Below are 12,342 nucleotides of genomic sequence, written 5' to 3' on the forward strand. Positions count from 1 at the left end.
TCAGATAAAAAGAACAATTAGGGGTGAAGGGAAAGGTATTGATACAGAACAGCTTGCTTAAATTTTAAATACAGCCTCTGGCAATGCTTCTCACCACTAAGTTGGGACCCCCAATTTTCAATGCATATAATTAAAGGTAGGACTGGGGGTATAGTTTAGTGGTACAGAACTTACCTGGTCTTTGCCAGGCTCTGATTAGATCCCCAGCATAAAACACACACACACACACACACACACACACACACACACACACACACACACACACGAAAAAACAAAAACAAAAACAAAAAAAATGAAATATGTCTTCACTTAGTGGCAACAGAGCAGTTAACTACAGAACCATTCAAATAAAGACCTGAGAAAGGAGGCCCAGTAAGCTCACTCATTCCATCCCTCTGAGCACAGTATTTCCACTCCCAACAGTCCCAAAACCTCAGGAAAGGGACAGGCCACCCCACCCCTAAGTCAAAAGCAGCCCTCACCATTGTCCCGTTCTGTCACCATTCCTCCCAAGCCCTCAAACGTATGCTTGCATGCTACTCCACATTTGAGCTGCCCTGGGACAGCTATTCATTCCTAGCTAAAACACAAAGCATTCCAGAAAGAAAAACTAGCCCATTAGATACACCATCACCTCTGCCTTCTCTTGAAAGAAGACTGTGATCATCAGGCAGAAAAGAGCATTAGACTCCAAGGGATGCTGTATACATAAAGGGAGATGTTTTGCTTGAATAAAGGTATCCTTGAGTTCTATCAGTTACAAAATTTATAAAATAGTTGCTCAATTTAACTGATTTCTTAAGTTAAATTCTAAAAAAATGGTATTACTAAAACAGAAAATTTGATTAAACAATAATTTGGGGAAGGGAAACTTTTTTTATTAGTTCTTTTATTTTTTCACAATTTATTCATTATATATCCTGATTGAAGCCCCTTCTTCAACTCCTCCCAGCAAAAGCACAGACACACATACACACACATCCTCCATCTTTCCCACTATCCCCTTCCCCAAGTCCATTGAAAAGCAGAGTTCTCCTTTGCCATCTGCCCACAGCTTACCAAGTCTCATCAGGACTGCCCGGATCCTCTTCCTCTGTGGCCTGGTTAAGGCCGCATCGCCAGGGGCAAGTGATCAAAGAGCAGGCAACCGAGTTCATGATAGAGGCAGCCCCTGTTCCCCTTACTCAGAAACCCACATGGAGACTGGACTGCCAATCTGCTCCATCTGAGCAGGGGCCTAGGTCCTCTCTCTGCATGGTCTTTGGTTGGTGCATCAGTCTCTAAAGGACCCCCAGGGCTCGTAGTTTTTAGCTTTGTTGGTCTCCTTGTGGAGCTCCTGTCCTCTCCATGTCCTTCTATTCCTGTCCCCCTCTTCTTCCATAAGACTCTTTGAGCTCTACCCAAAGTTTGGCTGTGAATCTCAGCATCTGCTTTGATACACTGTTGGGTGGAGCCTTCCAGAGGACTCTATAGGAGGCTCCCATCCTGTTTCCTCTCTTCCACTGCTTCTGATGTCTATCCTGTTGCCATTCTGAATGAGATGTAAGCATCCTCCCTAGGGTCCTCCTTAGTGTTTAGCTTCTTTAGGTCTGTAGATTTGGCTTGAAAGACAACAAAAACTACCACAACATAAAAACAAGCAAAAAAGAAAAAAAAAAGAAAGAGGAAGGAAGGAAGGAAGGAAGGAAGAGAAAGAAAGAAAGAAAGAAAGAAAGAAAGAAAGAAAGAAAGAAAGAAAGAAAGAAAAGCTGCAAAGAGCTAACTAGTTATGGGAGCCAACAGAAGCTTCCAAAAAAAAAAAAAAAACAAAACAAACAAACAAAAAAAAAACAGAAAAATTTAGGAGGAAAATATCTAAGAAATCTTAACTATCACTCATAGACACCCTCTCCCAAAAAAGACATTCTTGAAAGTGTACTGAGCACCTCCTAGAATTAAAAGGTCTACTCATTGTTATAAAATAGAAGATCTGTTATGGAATATTTGAGCCTCCTAGGTAATATGATGGAAAAAAGATAATTCGTTGTAAACAGAGTTCTCAAATCTGATCCATATGTATGGCAAGTTTGCTCATGGAATAGTTGTGAACAATTTCCATTTGGCCTCAACAATTATCTATCTCTCCTCAGATACAAATAAAACTCATAAAACTAGGAAAATGGTGAAGCCATTAGTGGTCAGGCCACTAATTGGGCCACCTCATGGATATCTGCATAGGTACAATATAAATATTGGCTACTTCTTCTTTTTTTTTTAATCAATCAATAGATTCAAGGCAGAACATGGTTACAGAATGGAATGCAAGTGTCTGGAAATGTAAATATACAGTTTAGTCTGTTATGTAAAAAAAAAAAAAAGACAAGAGAAAGGGCGCCTTTAATATCATCTCAGAAAATATACTTTTACGTTGAATTCAAGAGAAATGAACTCTATTCTAATTTAAAAATTATCATTGCAGGTCAAAACTATGTATGAATATATAAAGGCAACAGCGAGAAACTGTTAAAGGTAGTTATTATGAAATGGGAATGAGAATTTTGAAAAAAAGAGGAACAGAAGAATACTACTATTATAAACAATTTTTACAGCATCTTATTTCCTAATTATAATTTTTAAGGAAATTATTAAAACCTATACCTAGAGATGAACACAGGAAGACTCACAGTTAGTTTGTGATGTGGTGGGATTGTGTATAGTTAAAAACCTTACATTTAATTCAAAGATGCTAATTATAGTAATTTTATAAATTAAGCAAAATTGCAAACTCAGAAAGCAATCAGGATAGCTGTGACTAAGACTGAGTGATGAAAAAAACTAGACAAGCATTTGCAAACACATTAAAAGAGATGTTGCGAATAATTCAAACATCTTCATTCAGTGTTTCTAAGAAGTGAGATTATAAAGTGCAATGTTTTCCAGATTTTTATTTGAACTTCCCTATTTGAGCTGCCTGTGATACTGAATTACTCAGCAGCATTCCTACATACCCACACATAAAAACCATACACTGATAATTCAAGTGGTCACAGTCAAGTTTTATTCTTTTTCTATACACTCAATACATTTTTAGCCAATCTATCCTTCTTTGTATTTCTGTCCTTGGAGCTTCAAATCAACCTTAATTCCTAACTAAAAAGATCTTTTAAAATTCTGTATTTTGTAGTCTGAGCTTTTAAAAATTAGGATATAAGGTATTTGCATTTTGAAAGTTTACATGGATTATTTTTTAATATGTCACGGAGCAGGTAAACTCAAGGTACGTAATGAATGAAAATTACAGGATTCTTTCCTTTACTAACTGTAGAACATAAAAAGAAATATGATTAAGCTGAAGCACCGTGTTTGTTGATAAGTGGGTTATTATTCTAAGACTAATTTTCATTACAACATCTTGGTATTAATGGTTGTTACACATTAATATTTGATTTGTTTAAAACTTCTTTGCTTACTGCATTGATTTCACAAGATAGAAAATTTCCAAATATGAAAGCTAGGAACTGTAATATGCCACAAGAAAAATGAAAATGCTGTTGGAAAACTTAGGGGGAAATGTGTTTCATCTTTTATTTCCAAGGAAAATCTGTATATTATAAAAGCAAGCATTTGTCATATCAAGTACAGAGCTCACATTGCAAACTGAACTTTTTTCATTACATGTCTGATGATGTAAAAATCAAGTAACTTTGAAAGGCTACAGCCGCCACTGTTTCATGAAAATCATGTTATCACATTGTACCAACACACCATTCTTTTAAAGGATCAAGTAGAAATTAGACCCAATTATTAACAAAGAGTATAGCATAGCCTATTGCTTGTTTTATAGGACCATAAACACTATACTAAGACTTAGCACTTAGACATGAAACATGTCTTAACTTTCTGAAGAATGTACTAGAAATAAACAAAACATTTAGAATGCTTTAATATTTCCAGTTAACACCATTTGTATCAGTAACTGCAATGTTGTAACTTTCAGCACTTCACATAACTAATCAATGAAGCTGGTTAATTTTCAGGGTTGGGAGTAAGAACAGACAAACAGGATATATAAGAATATCAGGCTTCACACTTCAGCTAAAAATTTAAAAATAAAAACTGTTTTTCTTCTGTGCATCAAAACTATCAGACTTGAAGTATGTTTGTTTGCTTTAATCCCATGACTCATCATCGACTGGATTGGGAGCTTGTGAAGAAGAAATCCCTGTTGTATTCAAAGTGTTCTTGCTCTGGTAATTCTTTAAAAAAAAAAAAAAGGAAAGAAAAATGGAAGAAACAAGTTATGACAGCCCTAATGTTGTATCATCTAGACTGATAGCAGAGACTCCCATTTTCTACCTCAGCTACCCCAAACATGTAATGACTTATTCACTTGAAAAAAGGGCCCATAGAAACCTGTGATGTCTAAATTGTACAACATAACTCAAGAAAATGATTTTTCAAATTATTGAGGGTTTTTTCGTTTGTTTTATTGTTTTGCTTCTGTAGCCCTGGCTGTCCTGGACTCACTGACCACGCTGACCTCGAATTTACAGAGATCTGCCTGTGCTTCCCAAGGACTGGAATTACAGGCGTGAGCCACTACACCTAGATATATCACTGGGTTTTAGAGAGCAGAAAAGTTAACCATATACTTCAAATAGGCATAAATATTTGATTAGAACACTCTTCTGTACCAAGATTTACTGTGAAAATCCCTGGCATTTCATAAGACTTGTTGGTCTACAGATCTAGCATTTTGTATTAATAATGTGGTCAAAATTAAAGCATTCTCAGAAAGTTCAGAAGAACCCAACAAATATTAGCTAAAGGAACTGGGGTGTTCAACTATAAACATATGTGTGTGTAATTAAAATGATAGTTTTAGATTAATTAAACAGCATTACTCATAGAATCAAGCACATGGTCAAAAGTAATTAGAAATTAATTTCTTAATGCTTCTCCACTAACCTTCCTAGTGTCAACAGATGCAAACACAGTTCCTCTCGTGCTATTATTGAAGCTGGGAGGCACGTATGTACTAAAGGCAATTTCTTCTAACCATGCAGGAACATCCTGTTGAGCCTTGAGAAAATAAAAATTTCTTATGCAACATGAAAGCTCAAAACTGTGAAATATTTCTTAACAACAAAGAGCTATTCAATATTAAATATTTAAAGTTAAAAAAAATTGTTTAAACTTACATCTGATAGTACTTTAACTAGAGGCTGTGCTAAGTGATTATCAGATTCAGTATCAAAAAAAGAAATTGCTCTGCCAGTATTTCCACAACGCCCAGTACGCCCAATTCGATGAACATATTCATCAATGGTAGAAGGAAGATCAAAATTGATAACATGCTGAACATTTTCAATATCGAGCCCTCTGGCAGCTACTGAAGTAGCAACAAGAACTGGGCACTTTCCACAGCGAAAATCTCCAAGAGCTTGCTCTCTCTCCCTCTGTTCCCGATCACTTAAAAAAAAAAAGTTTGCATTAGAGCCACTTTTGAGGGATTAAAATTCATCAAGCAGTATATTTTTAAAAGTAAAAATGACAGCACTTACTATTAATGCCCACTTTCCACACATCAGGTGATTTCCCCTTCCCCAGATACCACTTTATGCTCAGTCTTTCGTTGGAACAACCACCCCGATTAGCAGATGGGGTAAGCAACAGCTAACAGGGCCAGAATATAAATTCTAGTAATAGAATTGTCATTTCTATTCCTGACAAAAGGACTATTACTCAAAAAAAGTTCTTAAAGTTCCAGAAAAAGACAGCATCTTCAACAAATGGTGCTGGTCCAACTGGATGTCCACATGCAGAAAAATGAAAATAGATCCATATTTATCACCCTGCACAAAACTAAAGTCCAAGTGGATCAAAGACCTCAACATAAAACCAGATACTCTAAATCTGTTAGAAAAAAAAAAAGTGGGGAACAGCCTAGAACTCATTGGCACAGGAGACAACTTCCTGAACAGAACACCAAGAGCACAGGCTCTAAGAGCAACAATCAATAAATGGGACCTCATGAAACTGAAAAGCTTCTGTAAAGCAAAGGACACTGTCATCAAAACAAAACGCCTGCCTACAGATTGGGAAAGAATCTTCACTAACCCTTTATCTGACAGAGGACTAATATTGAGTATATACAAAGAACTAAAGAAGCTGAAAAGCAGCAAACCAAGTAATCCAATTAAAAAATGGGGAACAGAGCTAAACAGAGAATTCTCGACAGAGGAATATCGAATGGCAGAGAAACACTTAAAGAAATGCTCATCCTCATTAGCCATCAGGGAAATGCAAATCAAAACGACCCTGAGATATCACCTTACACCCATCAGAATGGCCAAAATGAAAAACTCAAGGGACAACACATGCTGGAGAGGATGTGGAGAAAGGGGAACCCTCCTCCACTGCTGGTGGGAATGTAAACTGGTACAACCACTCTGGAAATCTATCTGGCGCTTTCTAAGACAATTAGGAATAGTGCTTCCTCAAGACCCAGCTATACCACTGCTAGGTATATACCCAAAGTTTGCTCAAGTACACAAAAGGGATATTTGCTCAGCCATGTTTATAGCAGCTTTATTTGTAATAACCAGAACCTGGAAACAACCCAGATGTCCATCAACGGAGGAATGGGTACAGAAATTGTGGTATTTTTACACAATGGAATACTACTCAGCAATCAAAAAGGAGGAAATCATGAAATTTGCAGGCAAATGGTGGGATCTAGAAAAGATCATCCTGAGTGAAATATCCCAGAAGGAGAAAGACAAACACGGTATATACTCACTTATATAGACCTATAAGATATGATAAACATAATGAAATCTATACACCTAAAAAAGATAATCAAGAGAGCGGACATGGGGTAAGATTATCAATCCTCGTTTTGAAAGACAGATGGGAGGCGCATTGAACATTGACAGGAGTCTACTGAGTGCATTTGAAAGACTCTAACTAGCAGTGTTTTCAAAGCAAAGACTCACGACCAAACCTTTGGCAGAGTACAGGGAATCATAAGAAAGAAGGGGAGTTAGTCTGATGAGGAAAGGATAGGAGCTCCACAAGGACCAAATACATCTGGGCACAGGGTCTTTTCTGAGACTGACATGCAACCAAGGACCATGTATGAATGTAACCTAGAACCTCTGCTCAGATGTAGCCTGTGGTAGCTCAGTAACCAATTGGTTTCCCATAGTAAGGGGAACAAGGACTATTTCTAACAGGAACTCAATGTCTGGCTCTTTGGCCTCCCCACCCCCCAAGGGAGGAGCAGTCCTGTTAGGCCACAGAGGAGAGCTTTGCAGCCAGTCCTGAAGATACCTGATAAAACAGGATCAGATGAATGGGGAGGAGGTCCCCCCTATCAGTGGACTTGGCAAGGGGCACGGTGGAGATGACGGAGGGAGGGAGGGACTGGGAGGGAATGAGGGATCAGGACATGGCTGGGATACAGAGTTAATAAAATGTAACTGATAAGAAAAAAATAAAATTAAAAAAAAGTACAATTCCAGAGTTCTATACATTCAAAAATTATTTTAGATCTTCTAGTAAAACCAAAAAACTGGTGTTAGTGTGCCTTTTTCAGCATTCCAACTTAAAAAAGTCAGACATCAGAAAGATTAAATTCGGCATAAGAAACAATTTAAACCGAAGAGCCAGAGACCTTAAGGACCTCTCTTGACAAGTTCCCCTTCATGAAGAGTTAAGACACTTTTAGCTTGCCTGTCCCTACCTATAAAAACAAAGTTCCAATAAAAATAAAGAAGGGCCAGGGACTCAGCCAGTAAAGGTGCTTGTCTCAAGCCTAATAACTTGAATTCTATCTCTGCAACTCATGTAGAAGGAGAGAACCAATTCAGAAAAGTTGTTCTCTGACCTCCACATGTACACAGCACTGGGCACATACGTAAGAATACTAAAATAATCCATATTTTTTTAAATGATGAAGAACAACTCCTGGCTGTTAATGCAGTTCCCTGATGCAAGAAGAAAAAAGAAAAAAAAAGTTAACAGTTGAGATTTGAAATCATGAATCCTAATCCTAGTACTATAATCACAAAATGACAACAGCCACATATTTCTTAACGATGGTCTGAGAAAATGGGTCACTAAGCTATTTCATTTGTGCCAACATCATGGAGTGAGTATACAGATACAAAGTAAGACCCTGTCTCAACTAGGTGATACGATCTTATGGGACACACTATCTATATATGCAGTTTGTCACTGGCCAACACATTTCATGTGCATGCCTTTTAAATATAAAACCAAAGTCATTTTTAAATTATTTATTTTTATTTTATTTACAATGGTGTTTGCCTAATGTATGTCTGTGTGAAGGTGTCAAGATCCCCTTGAACAGAAGTTACAGATAGTTGTGAGTTGCCATGTGGGTGCTGAGAATTGAACCTGGGTTTTCTGGAAGAGCAGCCAGTGCTTTTTGGTGCTCTTAACTGCTGAGCCATCTCTCCAGCCCCATCTAAGTTATTTTTAATAGAAAATCTTATTAATGCACTTACCCATGAATACTTGTAGTTGATATTTTTTCTTGACAAAGAAAAGTTGCAATGAAATCTGCTTTTTTCTTGGTTTCAACAAAAACCATAGTTCTTTCATCACCTATAAAACAACAAAATTATTAACATCCAAACTACAAAATTACGCAAAAAATAAAAAATAAAAAAAGGAGGAATGTTGTCTAATCCAAATTGTACTGCTAGCACCTGGACTGGAAAGAGTATTGCCTGAATGGATGTATGTCAACAAAGAGACAACTTCTTTCCTATTAGATAGATTTTAAAAACTTTTCTTAAGCAAATATAATTAACTGCCTGTCATCTCTCAGTAATTCTGAAAATAATCCCATCTTTCATTTCTGCCTAGATTGGTCAAGATATTTACACTAACAGCATACGACCCTGGGAGGCTAAACTCTATTCTATGTTCCAATTCAAATCCTTTCATTCCTTAATTCAATCCTTAATTCAAATCCTTTCATTGCCAAAACATGAAGCAAAGTTAAATGACAGCCTTATCCTGACGTTTAACTCATTAAATAGTATTTACTTTCTAGCATAGATTACTATGCTAGATTACTATAGATTACCGTCATAAATACTTTCTGGCAGAGATTATTCTATATAAGGGATTACTCTATAAAATGCTGACAAGGAAAGATATTAAGATATCTACAGCCTTACTACAAGGAAGAATTTTTGCTGCTCATAATCACTCTTTCCTACCTCCCTGTCAGTTTACTTCATATATTACGAGTATTTAATAGTTGCCCTATCACTATTCTAGACACTGAGAATAAAAATAAAGCCCCTGCTCTCACTGTCAATTCATTGAGCATTAACTGTGTTAATATTTGAAACTATTGAAATGTTATGTGAACAACAACTAGCTTCCCATTTTTATATGCTATTAGTGTTAGGAAACATCTGATGAAGCTGTTCATCTCAAAATAATTATTTTATTTTCCAAATTTTTCTTGGCTGGGTATTGTGAAGCACACTTGTAGTCATAGCACTCTGGAAGTTGAGACAAGATCACCAGAGAACAGACAGGCAGATGGGAAGTAGGGCTAGAAGGAAGAGAGATAAATAAAGGAAGAAGAGAAAAGGGTAATACGTTTTTATAAACCAGTACAAACTAGAGCACAGCATGATGGGGCAAGCCTGTAATCCCTTCTAGTAAGAAGAGGCAGGACAATCATCACCTCACATTTCAGAACAGCCTAGTCTACACAGAAGTCTATGGCATTCAGAGCTTTATGGTAAGACTATCTCTAAAAATAAGGAAAACAAATAAACCTGGGAAAGTGAAGATCAAAGCCTTTCAGTGCTTGCTAACTCACATTTCTAGCTTTTCCTCATTATTACAATTGACTTCTTATTTCTCTGCCTCAACATTGACATTCAAACTGAAACAGAATTAGTAAACTAGAAGAATAAAGGAGGAGGCAAAGTACAGTACTAAGCAGACATCAAGGTGACCATACATAGGTGTGTGGGTTTTTTTCTGGGTTTTCAGTTTGATTCTATTGATTAATCAGCCTATTTCTATGCAAGTACCATGAAGCTTTTATTACTGTTGCTCTGTAGTACAGCTTGAGGTCAAGGATGGAGATACTTCCAGAAGTTCTATTATTGCATTGGATTGTTTTTGCTATTTTGGGTTTGTTTTTTTTTTTGTTGTTGTTGTTGTTGTTTTGTTTTGTTTTTCCATATGAAATTTAGAATTGTTCTTTCAAAGTCTGTGAAAAACTGTGTTATTCTGATGGAGACTGCACTGAATCTATAGATTGCCTTTGGTAAGATAGCCATTTTTTATAGGTTAATCCTACCTATCCATGCACACACAGGAGATCTTTCCATTTTCTGGTATCTTCAATTTCTTTCTTTAGAGACTTGATGTTCTTGTTGTATAGGTCTTTGACTTCCTTGGTTAGAGTTAGCCCTAGATACTTTATATTATTTGTAGCTACTGTGAAGTGTGTTGTTTCACTAATTTTTTTCTCAGCCCATTTGTCATTTGAATACAGGAGGGCTATTGATTTTTTTTATATTAATCTTATATTCAGACACAAGGAGTTTATCAGCTGCTGGAGTTCTCTGGTGGCATTTTTGGGGTCACTTATGTGTCTTATCATATCATCTGCAAATAGTGATACTTTGAGTTCCTTTCCTTTTTGTATCCCTTTGATCATCTTTTGTTGTCTTACTGCTCTAGCTACAATTTCTAGTACTACATTGACTAGATATGGAGAGAGTGGGCAACCTTGTCTTGTGTCTGATTTTAGTGGGATTGCTTTGAGTTTCTCTCCATTTAGTTTGATGTTGGCTATTGGCTTGCTGTATATAGTCTTTATTGTGTTTAGGTATGACGCTTGTTTCCCTGATCTTTACAAAACCTTTATTATGAAGGGGTGTTTGATTTTGTCAAAGGCCTTTTCTGCATCTAATAAGATGATCATGTAGAAAAATGCAAATAGATCCATATTTATCACCCTGCACAAAACTCAAGTCCAAGTGGACCAAAGACTTCAACATAAAACCAGATACACTAAATCTACTAGAGGAGAAAGTAGGTAAAAGTCTTGAACTCACCGGCACTAAAGACAACTTACTGAACACAATACCAACAGCTCAGGCTCTAAGATCTACAATTAATAAATGGGACCTCTTGAAACAAAAAAGCTTCTGTAAAGCAATGGACACTATCAATAAAAATGGCAGTCTACAGATTGAGAAAAGATCTTCACCAACCCTACATCTGACAAAGGGCTAATATCCAGAATACATAAAGAACTTCAGAAATAGAATACCAACAAACCAAATAATCCAATTTAAAAAATGGGATACAGGGCTACACACAAAGAATTTTATTTTTTCCCCTGCTTTTGTATAATTTTTAACAGATGTCATAATCATGGATTTAGTGATAAAAATCAATCAGAAACATAAACACATGGTTTTGTTCTCGCCCACAAACTTCAGAAATATGGGATGGAGTACAACAATGCAAGCTTAGAAGGGATAGAGATTACATTTGCAAAATGCCTGTGGAGCCCCTATAGGAGAAATGAGTGCTGACGCAGACAGGGTAACTAGGAACATTCTAGAGATGTTCTGGGTGCCTCACTAGGTTTTTGTTTTTTAATTTTTTTATTCCAATTTATTCACTTTGTATCCCAGCTATAGCTCCCTGCCTTATCCCTCCTAATCCCTCCCTCCCTCCCTCTCCTCTTCCCATGCCCCTTCCCCAGTCTACTGATAGGGGAGGTGGCTATCCTCCTTCCCTTCCATCTGACTCTAGCTATCTGGCCTCATCAGGACTGGCTTCATTGTCTTCCTCTTTGGACTGGTAAGGCTGCCCCACACCCCCCTATCAGGGGTGAGCGGTCAAAGGACTAGCCACTGAGTTCATGTCAGAGACAGTTCCTGTTCCCCTTATTAGGGAACTCACTTGGACACTGAGCTGTCATGGGCTACAACAGTGTAGGGGTTCTTGCTTATCTCCATATGTGGTCCTTGGTTGGAGTATCAGTCTCAGAAAAGACCCCTGAGCCCAGATTTTTTGGCTTTATTGGTCTCCTTGTGGATCTCCTGTCCCCTCCAGGTCTTTCTATCTCCCCCTTCTTCCATAATATTCCCTGCACTCTGCCCAAAGTTTGGCTATGAGTCTCTGCATCTGCTTTAATACCCTGGTGGGAGGCCCTCTGTGGTAGGCTGTCTTGTTCCTTGTTTTCACCCTCTTTCAGTGTCTATCCCATTTGCCTTTCTGAATGAGGATTGATCATCTTATCCAGGGTTCTCCTTCTTACTTAGCTTCTTTAGGTGTAGA

At 37.3% G+C, this 12,342-nt stretch overlaps 1 protein-coding gene across 3 annotated transcripts in view; it reads right to left on the reverse strand.

Moving 5' to 3' along the window:
* Positions 1-4,148: 4,148 nt before the first annotated feature.
* Ddx4 (DEAD-box helicase 4) overlaps positions 4,149-12,342 on the reverse strand; it is a 65,892-nt gene continuing 57,698 nt past the window's right edge. For all 3 annotated transcript variants that reach the window (XM_055603415.1, XM_055603416.1, XM_055603414.1), the window contains 4 exons: positions 8,514-8,613; positions 5,181-5,451; positions 4,948-5,061; positions 4,149-4,226 (listed from right to left, as the gene is read on the reverse strand). In XM_055603415.1, the coding sequence (XP_055459390.1) occupies positions 4,149-4,226; positions 4,948-5,061; positions 5,181-5,451; positions 8,514-8,613 (563 nt within the window). The remainder of the gene's footprint in view (positions 4,227-4,947; positions 5,062-5,180; positions 5,452-8,513; positions 8,614-12,342) is intronic.

Source organism: Psammomys obesus, unplaced genomic scaffold (genome assembly GCF_907164565.1).
Source record: "Psammomys obesus unplaced genomic scaffold, mPsaObe1.curated_primary_1811, whole genome shotgun sequence".
Lineage (NCBI taxonomy): Eukaryota > Metazoa > Chordata > Mammalia > Rodentia > Muridae > Psammomys > Psammomys obesus.